The 16,071-nt window shown below is 40.4% G+C and overlaps 1 protein-coding gene across 2 annotated transcripts in view; it reads right to left on the reverse strand.

Moving 5' to 3' along the window:
• The window catches only part of minar1 (membrane integral NOTCH2 associated receptor 1), a 32,370-nt gene extending 16,748 nt beyond the window's left edge, over positions 1 to 15,622 (reverse strand). For both annotated transcript variants that reach the window (XM_046389818.1, XM_046389737.1), the window contains exons 1-2: positions 14,223 to 15,622; positions 11,521 to 13,005 (exon numbers count right to left, since the gene is read on the reverse strand). In XM_046389818.1, the coding sequence (XP_046245774.1) occupies positions 11,521 to 13,005; positions 14,223 to 15,062 (2,325 nt within the window). In that variant the 5' untranslated portion in view covers positions 15,063 to 15,622. The remainder of the gene's footprint in view (positions 1 to 11,520; positions 13,006 to 14,222) is intronic.
• Positions 15,623 to 16,071: the final 449 nt, after the last annotated feature.

Below are 16,071 nucleotides of genomic sequence, written 5' to 3' on the forward strand. Positions count from 1 at the left end.
CTCTATCATTTCACCCAGTCTAAAACTCTCTATTGTCCACAATGTTCTATTTCACTGCAGACTCTCACTGTTGTTGAATCACATGGCCATCAGTTATTTATCTTGTGTACTGCATGACACAGTTATGTACCCGTACTGTGGACTTGCTGTTGCCCAGTGGCCTCATGTTTCTTTTACTGGTGCTGTCAGTGTCATGAATACTGCTGCGCCAAAGCAGTGACCTTATTGAATTAATTAATGATAACATGGTCTTATTCAAGCTACAAAATGTCACCAGTCTGTTGAGTCTGAGGAAGCTCTAAGGGAAAAATATAGTTTATAACTGCATGAGCTGACTTTTGTTTTTTTAAATTTCCAATTGCTTACAATATAATCACCAAAGCAATTGCTGATATTTTGGAGATCAGCAGTTTTGCTAATAATACAATAGGTTTAACAGGGAAACACATGCAGGTAGTCAGATGATCAGATCCGTTGCAAAATATCAACAGTGTATCCACGTTATTTAAACTAAAGTTGTAAAGTGTCAAAGTACTGAACCATGAAACTTGCTGTGAGGTGACAGTGCTAACCCCTGAACCGCTGTGACACTCCACTTAAGAATAATGAATAATGCAATATTAACTGATGCATTCATGCGTGTATCCAACACGTTTTCATCTCAGGCTGTCAGATATCAACGCCTTGTCACAATCTGGTTGACATGGATGTCTTTGCATTACAGGTATGTTAAAGCCAGATGAGTCTCATCCAAAAACAAAAGTGCACCAAGAATACTTTGCTGTGATGGCAGTATTTGACACTCTGGGAATGAGACCAGGCTGATCCAGGTGGGGTTCATTTCATCTGTCCTTTACTTAAGTAGGATCTAAGTAAATTATCTAAATACTTCTTCTGCCACTAATTCCAAATCAAAAGAATTCCACATTAGGGCATCTCTAAGTATCTATTTGAATATAGACAGTGACGCAAAGAATCTATTATATGTACATTTCCATTCCACAAGTTAACTCTTGTTAACTAGATAAGATATGAAAGATTCATAGCTTATCTAGTTATGAAATTGTGACACAAAACCAATCTCAAATTTAATGGCAAATCTATTACATCTCATTATAAAAACTGAAGCATGTTGATGCCACTTTGTATTTTTTAAAATAAAATGGTGCACTTAGTACAACATCTTTGGAAAAGGTTGCTGATCTAATAAACTGTCTCTGAAACTAAATAAAGACATATTAAACTATAATATAATGATAGAAAGAATGTGTTGTTTGAAAAACATCTTATTTTTCTAAAAATCCCAAGAGTCCCTAAAAAACATTTAATGAAGCTTTGATTACTTCTTCATAATGAATATCAAGTTTAGTCTGTTCACTGCTGTATTTCTTATCACCTGCAAACACCATGGATTTAGACTTTTCAACATTTTGTCTGAAACCTTCACCTGCTCAATGACAGCCTTCAGAATGCAATCTGTTGGCCCACAGCTGTAAAGTCTGATATATTGATTTTATGATGGAAGTTTGAATTAACTTAATAATAATCAATACGCAAACATGGATCTAAAACTGAAAACTGATCTAAACTGAGTTCACCTAAATTTGAACTAATCCAGGTGAACTAATCTTGGTGTAACTACAGGAAAATCAGGAGTGAATCCTCTGATTCAGAACAAAGGGAACATGCCAGACTGTGGTTTTGAAAGTGCCCTAAATAGCAGGCTCATCTTGGAGTTACAGCTGGTGGGCTTGTTGATGCTACAGTCCATTGGCAGAGGAGCTGACTGTGGCAGCTGAGTCCTATCCATTGTTATCGGAGCCTTTTCCTTTTCTAACATCTTCTTCTGCTGTGACAAAGCTTGAGAGAGAAGAACCAAACTATAAAAGGAACACTATACAGTAGTTATGAGCCTGTAGGATTAGGTAACACTACATTATGGCAGTATAACCACACGCTGCCACTATACTGCTATATATTTCAGTCTATTTATCTGATGTAGTACTGGACAATGCCAAAGTTCACTGGCAATGCACAAAATATTGCTCTCCGACTTTCATGTTTGCTTCTAACCCTAACAGTAACCCTAATCAACCACAAACTGCTCTAATCCGACAACAGCACAGTTGCTATACCTCTGAAGATACAGTAAAAGTAAATGATTTTAGAAATGTTGTTGTCATGGTCTTTGAAGGGAATCCAAGGTTTTACAGAATTGTCCAAAATCAGTGTTGTCCTTACACTGACTGAGGCCATGTCAACACTCCTGCACATGAATTAAGAATTAAACAACAAGGAGCATTCGTATGGGAAGGCACATCAGTGCATAAGATCACCGAGTGACCATGACTGGGGTGCGTTTCTGAGGTTCAACAAGCTTGACAATGTGTCAGCTCTTCTGTGGTGAAACGATCAGTGTAATGCCTCACACAAGTCTCAGTTCCTTGACTCTGAAAGAGGATTTAAGGAATTCTGACATGATATGAAAATTCAACACTGGATTGGTATCTGCATTTTCAAACTGACCTGCATCTACGTGGATATGTTCTGAGCAAGAACACTGCACAGTCAGTGATCAGCCCTGTTGATGACTTTATTGGAATTCACAGGTATCACAGAAAGTGATGTGGCAGTTTTACAAGCCTGAAGAGCTTTGCAGATGACCCCTCAGTCTCTGGGTTTAGGGCAGGCTTTCACATGTCAATGAAAATGGTGTGACCTGCACAAATGCATGTTAGGATAGTAAGGGCAGAGGTCACACATTTGTCCAAAAAGAAATAAAAATCAAGCAGATTTTCCTTTTCTAAGTATGTATACCATGATATCATTATTATTTCAAATCTTTTTAAAACAGAGAGCCTTTAGCCTTTGTAAGCACAACAGAAATAGCACAGACAATTAGAACCAAAAATGAAATTAATGGTGGAAAAGAATAAGAATAGAAAATAAAAATGCACATGGGAAGCTAAAATTAAAAAAAAAAAAAACCTAAGTCGTGATAATAAACATAAACTCCACCTGAGCAGAACTAACGCAGGTTTAAATGTACAGTGGGTCATTAGCTGCTGTAATGAAGAACATTGCAAAATGAACTGGGTTGAGATGGAGCTACAAAAAAGCAGCAAAACAGGAACACAGCTTCATTCCAAAAAGTGAATATCTGTAAAACATGTTTGTCTGTAATAACAAAACAATGTCTTTGTGACACTTTAATGTTCAATCAGATAATCACAGTTGTGGTCAAAGAAGTGTTTGCAGCTGGCATAATAATAGTATAGCTTAGTACTATTTTCAGAGTTCATATGTGTTTGGTGCATCTTATTTCCTTCTTTAGGCCAACATTGGTGGTGTATTGGTGGGAGTGGAGGAAGAAGCACTCAGATCTTTTAAATGAATAGTAGCAATACTGCAGAGTAAAAATGCTCTATTCCAAGTAATATGTTTGTGCATTCAAAACTTTCCTTAATTAGAAGCACAAACATATAGGCATCAAAACATGCAGAAAGTACCACATGTAAAAGTACATATTCTGCAGAATGGCACATTTTTCATTGATATCACCTAATTATTATTGGTGTATGTGTTCATTACTTTAATGTTGCAGGTGGTAAGAAGGAACTAATTCTAACTTAATCAATAATACACCCTATATGTTATACACCAAGTATCTACCACCTAAAGCTGTCAAATGAATGTAGTGGTAATATAAAGTTACCCTCCATAATGTAATGGATTAGAAGTATGAAAGAACATAAAATGGAAATACTCAAATAAAGTACTAGTATGTGAAAACTCTACTTGAGTACAGTACTTGAGTACAAAAAACAACAACAAAAACTTTTATTTGGAAACTAGATCAGAAATTAGTGATTTATGGATAATTTATGGAAACAATCTGTTTTGCGATTATCTTGAAGTGTCCTAAAGGGGTGGGGGTGAACTCCCCTCATGCCCAGGGTGTGTTCCTGACAATTTATTATTGTAGCAATTAGTGCAGTTTGGAGAGAATTTCCAGAGAAAAATGCTGCTGAAGTTTCTAGCTCGTCTGAAGGTATGTGTTGCTGTTGGTGAATAGGCATGTCATACTTCCTGCGTTGTAACAAAGCTTTGTGAATACAATTCAAGCAGCAATTAGTTTAGGAGATTTGGTAGAGATTACCCTGAAAAAGGGTGAAAAGCAGGTCTCCCCATGTGAATCATTTACACTTCATTGTAACATCAATATAATTAGGATCATTTTCCTGGCTGTCCTCTTTTCAGAATAGGGAGTTTGCACTGCTCTGCACCACAGAGAAAAAAATTCTTACAACTATATCACAGTGTCATTTAAGAGTGCACATAATGCTTTCCATGGGGAGAGTCTAATTAAAAATAATTAGCTGTGAGGGTTGTTCCTCTCACAGCCATCTCAGTTACAGATACCATGGACCCAGTTTAACTGAACTTTATGCTGTAAGAATTCAAAAGATTCATCAACTTGACACAAACTAACACTGAACCCCAGCTACTGACACAAATCTGAAGACAGCTGTGAATAAGGAAATGTGTCCACTAGACTATCTCAATACATTCATTAAGTGTTCATAAGAACAACAATAATGTTAATGTGGTTTAAGAAGGGTAACACAAGACATGTTATTAATTAGGAGGACTGTGTGAAACATTTAAGGATAACAGTACTATTTCAGGTCCAATTTAAGAAAAATATCAGATAATTTGCTTATATTAAAGGCAGGCCTTTATTTCTATTTTTTTCCTGTTCTCCAGTTAATGCAACCTCAAAACCATCTCGAGTTTACCAGCTGTCTTGATAAATTTGATATAATGCTCATATTGATATCAATACAGCAATACCCACATCAGGTGTTCCACATTACTTTTTGTACTCTCATGTTGAAAGATGAAAGATGAAAGATGAAACTCCAACGAAGTTCGTGCTCTGCATTTAACCCACCCAAGTGACGTGCACACACACACAGCAAACCCGGGGCAGTGGGCGACCGCGTGCAGCGCCCGGGGAGCCGTGGGGGTTAGGTACCTTGCTCAAGGGTACCTCAGCCATGGACACCGGGACGGGGAATCGAACCAGCGATCCACCGGTTACGGGTCCGACACCCTAACCGCTGATCCACGACTGCCCCTGTTAAATTTCTCCTGATAATCGATTTGAATAGATATTTAGTTGCATTACTGATCAATTCAGGTCCGGATCTTGACACACTGTATCATTCACACTGTATCATTCACACCTGTACACATGAGACACTAACAAGTCACATGATGGCTGTGTGCAGGGCAACAACCCATTCAACCCTCTTGCAGTCACGTGTCGGTTCCAAATGGTGCCCCAACTTAAGAAGACCAGGATGACTGAAAATCTACACATATGACACCTGGGCACTTTGCCGACGATTTGAGCAGATTACGCAGATTTAATGTTGTGACTGACTTGTTTCATTGTACTGTTAACATAGATATTTTAGTGTTTTATATTTTATGGTTAGTTCTGTTTAGAGTATTTAGTAGGTTAGTGATTTTAGACAGTTGTTGTGTTGTATGTTAGTTTTAGCTCATAGTTTAACTTTGTGTTGTGTGTTGTGTTTTTGAGAGTCATTTGATTTAGCATCAGTTACTTTTAGTTGTAATATTTATTAGCTAGCGTTAAGATGAACGTTGACCAACAGAAGACAGAAGACCAATTCAGTGTTTGTATGTATAAATATATACTGTCAATAAAGCTGATTCTTCTTCTCGTTGTTATTAATTAGCCTTACAAAGCTATAATAACGTTATACCTATAATAAAATTATCTGAACAACCAGGTCGTGAGACATCCTAAGGAATAATGTGGCCCTTCATCTGTAACTACCGACATATGTGTGAGACAGAGCCCTGCCAGAGCTTCAAAGACTGCTTATCTACAAAGCTGACCTTTACCTGCTCCGTGTTACTAACTAAACTAAACCACAGACGTGGCTGCACGGTGGCGCAGTGGTTAGCAGTCACAGCAAGAGGATTCTGGGTTCAGTCTGGATGCTTCTGTGCAGAGTCTGCATGTTCTGCATCGGTTTTCTCCAGGCACTCCCACAACATGCAGATTAGGTTAATTGGCGACTCTCCATTGCTGCGAGTGTGTGTGATTGTCTGTCTTTGTGTGTCAGCCGTGTAATTGACTGGCGGCCAGTTGAGGACCCATTGTCAGCTGGGATAGGCTCAAGCCCCCATGCGACCCTGATGGATGAAGCCGAATAAAAAAAGGTTGGATAGACATTTTGCTGAAGAGAGAGAGAGATGTTGATTTGATGACCTGCAATGTTGCATGTGTAAATAACCAAACTTCCAACCAAAATGAGTCACTTCTGATAGCTGTCAGCTCCATCATTTGGTCATTTTAGGTGCTGACTATTCTTCATACATCATCCAGCTCTGCAACTATTGTGCTCACATGGGTTGATGTTGACTGAAAAGCCTTTGGTACATCACCGCCTGTGAAATACCTCATTGGGAGGCTATACACGTGGCTGTCAGCATACCAGTGATTTCAAGTTTATCTTGGTATTCATAACCTTTGAAGGCTTGTTTCATACGTTGTGTTGGTGTATGAATCACTTAGGGTGTGGTGTGTGGTTTAAATGCTTTGCACTTGTTTTCATCTCACCACTGCCCACCATCACTAGTTACACAAGCAGTAGGGATCAGTACACAGCGACAGACACATGAACATGCTCGTGTGACATATATACATTACACATAAATGCATTAGGAGGCCTTAATAAAGGACTCTGATCACTGTCTGACACTGATCTCCATGAGTTTCTATTTTGTTATAGTCAACAAATCCCATGCAGGGAAGAATCAACAATGAACTGATCACAGAGCTGTCACTACTGATTATTTTTATTATTGTTTAATCTGATTATTTTCACAATCATCTGATACATCTTTTAGTTTATAAAACGTCAAAAAATTCTCAAAGCCTTTTCATTTACTGTCATAAATGGAACACAAAAGCAGCGAGTCCTTACATTTAAGAAGCTGGAACCAGCAAGTGTTTGACATTATTATTATCAATCAGTTATCAAAATAGTTGGCAGCTAGCAGCACCCCCAAACTGATCCTACTAAAAAGTACTGTCTGTGAATCCATAGGCTGATTTATCTTATTTCTCTGTGTCATACTTGTCTAAAAGCAACTGCATGTGCTATTTCCTCTTGTCTGAGTAAAGAGCCACAGAGAGAATGTACGTTACGATGAATTTATCAAAACCACAGGTAAACATGAGAGTGAGTTTGCAGGAGCACATCTGAAAACAATGAAGCTTCTCACTAAATGAAAATGTAATGAGACTTGCGTATAAAGTTGTATAATAAGGTAAATGAACTGCCTGTGTCGAACATGACTCTGTTTCCATACAGGTGTGCAGTGAGTGCAATAAGTGTGCTGTCATCCTAACGTCTGAAAAAATATGAAAAAAAAATGTGATTATTGACTTCAGTCGGTCAAAGCCCAGATCAATAACACAGAAACTGACATTATGTCTGATCACAAATATCTAGACACTTTCACTGATTACAAATGTTATTTTTACTGTATTTGTTAGAGAGTGAAGGAGGTGAAATAAATCAACAAGGCTTCTGTCGAGACACATCTAAGCTACAGGATATTTACTTCCTGCTGCAGGATGAACCAGCGTACGAGCACAGTAATCACAGGGTAAAATGAAGGTTGTATGGCTGGGTGTACACAGTGGAGACAGGCTCCATCTAGGCAACACTCCAGGGGTCCATTTCAAGAAAGAGGTTTGTCTTGGGTTTGAGTTACCTTCTTTACTACCTTGCTGTTAACAGTTAACCTAGAATTTCCCTTTAACTTACTCAGAGTTTTCATTAAACATGCTTTCTGAAACAGGCCCCAGGAGTGGGTGAGGATATTAAAATGGATGGCTGAAAATCTCAGCTGACAATAGGGCAGGAGGTAGGGCACACAATGGACTGGTCACCACTCAACTGCAGGGCAGATACACAAAGACAGGCAATAAAACATGAACACCGAAGGGCAATGTAGAGTGGCCAATTAACCTAATGTAAACGCAGAAATATTACTGCTGCCTGTTAGGGTTTGGGGTTTGTTTTTTCCCCTCTGGTTTTCCTTTCTGTTTTTGTTTTCCCCTGCTTGATGTTTGCTCCCCATTTTGTATCTTTCCCCTGTCTCTCTCTGTGTGTGTGTGTGTGTGTGTGTGTGTGTGTGTTTAGGTGTCTTCTGGATCTGGGTGTGGTCTACTGATTGATTCTCCTGCCAGTTTTGCTGCACAGCTGTTCTTCATTGCCGTCATCAATGCTACCCTCTGCTAGACTGCTAAAGGCAACCCCCACAGAACGTTTAGTACCCTTCTTGTTATCTGGACTCAGGCCTGCCTGATCTGAATCTGTACAAACAAGAGTGCCTTTACAGTATCTTAGAGCAGTGATTGTGGGATATACTTCACTTATTACATGCATCTCTAAATGAATGAAAAAGAAATCTAAAAAAGCAGGGGTAAATAAATAGGTACCACTCCCAGGGTCAGTTTTGTAACATGACATTGGCATGGTATACAGCTGCTCAAGAGATCTGCTGACATAGCAAAAGGCTGCATAAAGACAGCTCAGGGTCAGGCCCCATATCAATTAAGATACGCTCCATTTAGCTCCCTGCAGAAAGGTCACAGCGAATGACTAGTGTATTTAACACCTGCTGACACATTCTGACATTTCCACAAAGTGTGTTAAAAGCCTGTCTCCAGTCAGCAGGGCTGTGTGGGGAACAAAACAATTAAGCTGGGAAAAAAAACAAAAAAACAAAAAAAAAACCTCTAACACAAAAGTTCAATATTTTTGGAACTTCAAGAGTGAGATGTTAAGATTGATATCAATCTCATGTGAGTTAAATAAGGAGCTGGATTTAGGATACGCTGGAACAAGGACTGTGCTCTCTAAATATGGTACTGTATTATAGTATGTGTAATTTTAATACAAAATAAATATATAATGTGTAGTGCCTATGGTCTGCTTCTCCCTGAAACCCTTAAACCAGATCTCTGACCTCTTCACCTCTCCAACTGTCCTCATATGTTGATAGTGATGCACAGGATGTTGGCATGTGTGTGTGAAAGAGGAGGAAACAACACACCTCTGTCTGTATGATCATTTCTCTGTTCTGGCTTTCACTGCTTGGTGTCAGAAATTTGCACAGATTCTGCTTTCAGTGTTCCCATTTCTGACATACGCATAACGTAGATTTGTTCAGGTTGATTTCATTGAAGTTTGGTATGTAACACCTCAGATGTGTATTACTGCAGTAATAATTCCAGGGTTCTAGCAGAATTTGAGTGTAAAAATAAAAATACTCTCAAATTCATATCTGTTCAACACTGCAAAAAGTGAAATCAAAAATCTTAAATATTTAACTTAATGTTGAGACTAGACTAAGTAGAATTCTACAGCTGTTTGATAAACACTGACAAGTACAAAACTGCTTTGTCAAAGACTTTCTTCTTTCAAGCATTTTACAACTGTGTGTATTGTTTCACCCGTGTATTGTTTCTGCGTGATGACCTGTTTAGGGTCCTACTTCTTGCCCAGCTGCAGCTGAGGTCAGTTCCCACATCCATCAAAGGATAAGCAGTTATAGATGACGGATCGACGGATCAACACATGTACATCAGTCAAGCGTCAATTCTTCTGGTCACCACACTTTCATTCCCAAACCTACTACTCTCTGATGCCACTTCTCCCCCTTTTTTAAAATTCAGAACTTGCTGTCCCTCATCACAAGCTACATCCACCAGCAATATCTGGCCAAAGAGTTTACCTTCTTACCAGAAATAATCTGATTCATGTCTTCAGGTGGCAGCCTTAAACCATCACAGTTAACTCACTGATCAAATCTATTGTTATCATGTGTATTCCTTATTTGACTCTACTGCCTACTGAAAAAAAAGCATAATGTGCATCCCTAATAAGTACATATAGATTTTTCTAGTAACTCTCCGTGAAACCACTACTTGTCCTGTAATGTTTCTCTTCCTTCACCTACTTTTGCTGGCCTTACTCTGTTTGAGTTCCAACACTAGAAGAGCTATCCCCACCCTGAAAGGATGGACTGTTCAGATTTTTGTCCCAAAACCCATTCACTCTGTCTCTTTTGTCCGACCCTGCTGGCTCGTTTGCCATCAGTGCTTTATCCTTTGTTTTTATTCCATTCATTTTCTTTGCAAAGCCAAATGGAGAAGCTACTACCCTTTCCTTTGGGCTCTGAAAATGCTGCTCATAAAAAAAACATAATGTGCATCCCTGAAAAACACATTTTTCCAGTTACTCCCTGTCAAACCACCATGTAATGTCCTGTAATGTTTCTGTTAAGCTGCATTTTAGATACTAGATAAACTGGATACTATGTGGAAGTAAGACAGCAGAGTTGTCGTGATGAACTTTGGACAGGTGGACGTTCCCCCCTGCTAAACTAGACTAACCATACCCTGACTGCAGCCCTGTTCGCGTACAGAAAAATGTTGACCTACACATTTGAAGTAAAAATGAAGCTGTCAGAGTAGTCAAGAAGCTATTAATTTTCATCTTTCTAAAGGTACATCTGCCTCATAAACTGTAGCTTCCAATTAGCATTTCCATTTTTGGAACCAAACAGCTGAACTCTTGGTACAGTGCATTCTTGGCTGTGAGAGATGCCATGTGGGAAAAACGAGCCACATGGCAATAACAGAGCCCTTTCTACTTCTGTTTTAATCCCATATGATTTATGTGGGGCGTTATCTGATATTAATCAACCCTATACGGAAATAGAAGCTTATGACTGTGTGTGTTTTTTCAGCCAGGCTAAAATTAATTATCACTACCTTAATTGATTATTTTGTTATTTTATTTTCATTATTTTGGCTCTATATAAATAACATGAATTGAACTGAATTACAATTAGCCTAGATCTGCTCCAATACAAGTATTTAGGATTAACTTGAGTCACGTTAAATGAGACCTTGAAGTATGCCATCTTTCTACCAACTAAGCCATCTGGCAGTCCACCAGCCTAATATATCCGTAAAAATTCGTTAACCAAATTCATTGCAAAGGGTCCAACAATGAAAAATGTTCCATTTGTTTAAATTAATCAGGACCACCCCAAAAGTCAAGTCAGCGTTAAACATTTCTTTCTTTCTTATTGCAGATTATATTGCTTAACAAAAACTTGTGACTTCCTCTGAAAATGATAAAATGTTATCCATAACTTTATATGCAGCATGAAAAGCAAGAGCATCCTATATGCTGTCCTGTCCCATTGTGTTTCCTTGTGTTTCTCACTTTTATTCTTTCTGTTTCCATACTTTGCAAGCATTTATCTATATTTGATACCTCTCTTGAGTAGAGAGTAATTTTTCCCTTTACTAAATCCATGCTTCATACCCTACTCATGTCAAATACTGTATGTTTCTGTCAAAATTAAATACAAATTGAATTACAGTGTCTCTACCTCTTTGGCTTTCCGGTGCCTGTCCTTGCTCTCTCTGTCTCTGTCTTTGTCCTTGGCTTCATCTCCAGGGTGGCAAGAGTAGGACACTGTCCTCCAGTCCCGCGGAGAGTTGGTGATGCTGGACACCTTTGACTCAGTGGCACTGTTCTCCTCATTAAGTGAGCGGGATGACCTCCTGGTGAACATGCTCTTCTTCAGAGCTTTTACTCTGAGGCTATCGCTGTTAGTCCCATCTGAGCAGCACCACTCCCCCGAGGAGCCATTATACATTTTAACATTGTGGCCGGTGGTGTGGCACTGGAAAACATGAGGTGAGAGGGTGGTGTCGGAATGTGGATGGGGGTGGGGTTGAGGCTCAGGGGTGGCATCAGGCACAGATGCAGAAGTTGTCTCACCATGTCTCCCATTGGCCTCAGGCTCCTGGATCTTCTCATCCAGCTTGTTGAGTTTGGAGAGCACCTGGGAGATCTCACTGCGAACCCCAGACAGAGACTCCAACTTCTTTTCGATCTCGCCAATTCTCATGACCAGCTTGCAGACACTCGATTTGAGCTCGTCATCTGTGTTTTCCAATGAATGGAACAGACGGTCCAGCTTGGACTTGGCTAGTTTGACTGTATTGCGCTCAGGGGAGCTGTCGCCTTCGGATTTCAGTGTTACCTGAGAAAGAGACCCATTACTGTTGTAGCATGACGGCTGGACAATGCCCAGAGAGTCACAAACACTCATATCATCGAGAAAACGAAAAATATCACTTATATCATCACTAACAATCTCGGAGTCCTCATCAGACTGTTTGAAGGTGTGTCTCTCTCTGTCACTGTACTTAGCTGGGTATTCCTTCACCTTCTTCTGCTCGCCCTGCTCTGTTTGAGTCCCAACACTGGAGGAGCTATCCCCTCCCTGAAAGGATGGACTGTTCAGATTTTTGTCCCTAAACCTTTTTGCTCCGTCTCTTTTGTCCGAACTTGCTGGCCCGCTTGCCATCAGTGCTATGTCCTTTGTTTTTATTCCGTTTGTTTTCTTTGCAAAGCCGGATGGAGAAGCTACCACCTTTTCCTTCGGGCTCTGAAAATGCTGCTCACTGTCAGTGCTGATGATGCTGATATTGCAATGGTGGTTTTCTTTGATTGGTTTGCTGTTCAGAAATGACCTCTCAAAGTCTGGTGGCCCCTCTTCTGTGTTGAGACTGAGGCTCTTCACCGGCCATGGCGGCTGTTTCCCTGCTTTGTTAATGTGCTTCCTGTTGCTAACGCACTCAGAGACCGTGGTCGGACCAAAGTATGTGGACGCCTGCAAGTCGTCCAGGCTCTCGTGCTTCACCCTCCGTCTGTCCTGAAGAGGGGAGTTGAGTGTCGGCTCAAAGTAGGGGTTACTGTAGGGCAGTTCAAAGCTGTGGTTGAAGAAGGTGGCAGGCTTGTGCAATTCCCTCCTGTGGTAGGCGTCAGCAGCCTTACTGCCCCGTTTGCAATCAGTGGTGATGACCTGGAACAGTAAAGCAGACAAGGACTGAGTGGTCTTTAAAACACACTAACACAGCAAGACAGACAGTGTAAAAGTAACTACAAAATTCACAAATGATCACAAAACTGTGGAGCCCTCCATGCACGTTGATTACAAAAACTGGGTGAAAGAACTGATACACAGGAAAGGGAAAAAATATTTGAAGGAGCAAATTGTGTTCGATTATGGGTCTTTGACCCTCAGACCCTCATAAAGGGTTTAAAGGGTAGCGTTAGGATAACTTGGTATTATTCACTAATAAAAATCAGGAATTAATAATTGGAAGATTCTGTACATACATCTGTATTCTGTACATACTAAAGGTACCATTACCCAATAAGAGTCGTGTATCAGTTAGACAGTGTGAGAATCCTGCTTGATTGTCAATGCATTAATTCAACTTATATGTGTATAATTTATCCTTTTACAATCAGAGGAATTGTGCAATGACAAATATTAAACAAATGATTTCCACATGTGGAAATTAAATGTAAGCATAAAAAAAGCAAATACATTTGAACGTATGTAGTTCAATTGTGAAAAGGAAAATTTCACACGTGGAAATTTTCATTCATATGTGAAAAAGCCGATAACTTGTGAAAAATGAAAGTTTGCATGGGAAAATATTTGTTTCTCATGTGGTTTTCCAGGATATATTTTACATGTGACATTTTCAACAGAATTTTCCTACAGTAGAAATTAACAAGAACATTTATTAAAATACTGCAGTTAGGTACATTTTCAAGTACTTGTTCTTGATTTGAGTTTTCCATTTTATACTTCTTTTCGGATCTAATTCAGTACAGTTCACAGGGGAATATTTTACTTTATATTCCACTACATTTTTCTGATAGCTGTGAATGCCAGTTAAATAAAAAATGCAAATTTTATGATGGCCTTTATGGGGCAATCTGTTCACACTGAGGAGCTCTCTATAAACAAATTCATTAATTAATGAAATATAGAAAAATAACTTAAACATATAAGCTCCTTATACTGTATATGAATCTGTGACTTATTTCTCCACTCTCCACAAAATAATGTGCAATCTCAGTTGTGTTGCTTTTCAACACAATATATCCTAATGAAAATACTTTTTTTTACTCCTCTTTTTATGAATGTTTCAAAGCCTGACAAAAGCATAGGCACATGAACATTGAATCTCACGTCCTTCAGCAGCATTCTAAATATACACAAACCTGTGGTGAGAAGGCCACTAAATTGTGGAAGTCTTCCTTAAAGATGTTCCTCTTCTTGATGCAGGAGTGAACTGAGAAGGGCTCTGCTTGGCTGATGTGCCGCAGGGACTCTTGGTCAGTGGTGGACTCGCTGTCGATGTCCATAGGAAAGTAAGTGCTCTGCATTTCACAGGTTGGAGAGGGAGGACTGCCACTGGAGTATTGGGGCAGATGGTGAAGTTTGTCCAGAGAGGCTGCTCTGCATTTCAGATCCTTGCTGACACCCAGAAGGAAGTTAGGGTCTGAGGTGGGAATAAACTGCTGGCAGGTGTTGAACTCTGATGATTTAGGACAGGGAGCAGCGCTCTGAGCTACAGGGTGCTGCTGGGGGCAGTGGGGATGATGGTGGTGGTGGTGTCCATCCCTAGGGTGATCCATGTGCTCATAACCAACCCCCATGTCACGGTCCTGAAACTTGTAATCAGTGTCAGACCTGCCCAGGTCCACCGAATGGTTCTTGTGGAACTTGGCTCTGTGCACTGTGGGCAGCTTGTCTTTGGCTATACCCCCATTCATCTGGATTAGGTTGAACATAGTGACGATGTCTGCTGCCACCATAAGCTTCTTGGACTGCGGGTCCTCCATGGAGCATCGCATCTTGTCCTTAAAGAGGGTTGCCGGGAAAGCGGGGTCCAGGCAGGCCGTGTAGAAGAGCAGGCTGCGGAGCTTGGCCAAGTGCACCAGGTCGAAGCGAGCACATAGAGACTTGCACAGGTCCTGATAGGACATGGTGTTGTGCTTATTGTCCAGCTCCTCCAGGATCCGGACCAGGAACAGAGAATACTCTGGGAGGGGATCCATAGCTGCTGGGTGACAGGAACAGGCCTACAGAGAGGGTTTAACCTCAGGAGCTTGGCAAAGCTTGGCACCCGGGAACAACACGCATCTAAATGTTTATTTAATAATAATGTGTTGTTTCTTGCTCTGACAGAGGACAAATAAAGCGTCACATAATGTGGGATGCGCACTTACCCAGAGGAAGCTTTACACTTTATATAAAAACCAATTCAAAGTGACACTCTGCCGATTGCATTACACATACTCAAAACGAGGACTATAGTCGACGTAAAATTGATCCTGCTGCTCATAACCGGACCAGGTAACAGTGAGTCCGCCTGCATTCCGACGGTAACAGCAGCTGCAGAGCCTCGAATGGGGCAGGGCGCGAGCACAGGAGACCTCAGTCTTATCTTTGCACATTATATGGACCGTTATTCACTCTGAGATGTGTTAACAGACAGGAGAATCATTCGATCAGCTCGTTGCGGCACAGCACGCCTCTCATAAGAAAAAGGTAAAATAAACTCGTAGCGTAATCAAACATCAGCTGGCTCCTAATCCGCAGCGCGCAGCATCCAGGACGCGCAGCATCCAGGACGGGCATCGCCAGCACAAACTTCAATTCTTCCAGTTATTCAATTATCAGTCTGAGTGAAGAAAGAAAAGGCAAATCAAGCGAACAGTACATCCTCACATAAACGCGCACAGGTAAATGGTGATAAAATAAAAAAATGCTGTCATTGTTGGCTTTGATGTCAAAAACGGATCTTTGTACCCGGTGAGTCCGAGGAGGCTGGACTGCCTCCAGTGTCCGATGTTTTCCTCTCCCTCCCGCACTCCTGCCATCACAGCTGTGCTGCTATGGTGAAGGAGCTGTCCGGGGATTGAAAATACATGCTGTGCTGAAAACTAACTAGTGTCAAAAGGCAAAGATAAGACACTAACACCGCCGGTTTCTCCTTTCAAAATAAGAGCCTGATAGCAAATCGAGAATTAGTTTTTCCACAACTAGTGATTGTGAAAGTATTCA

Source organism: Scatophagus argus, chromosome 1, assembly GCF_020382885.2.
Source record: "Scatophagus argus isolate fScaArg1 chromosome 1, fScaArg1.pri, whole genome shotgun sequence".
Classification (NCBI taxonomy): domain Eukaryota; kingdom Metazoa; phylum Chordata; class Actinopteri; family Scatophagidae; genus Scatophagus; species Scatophagus argus.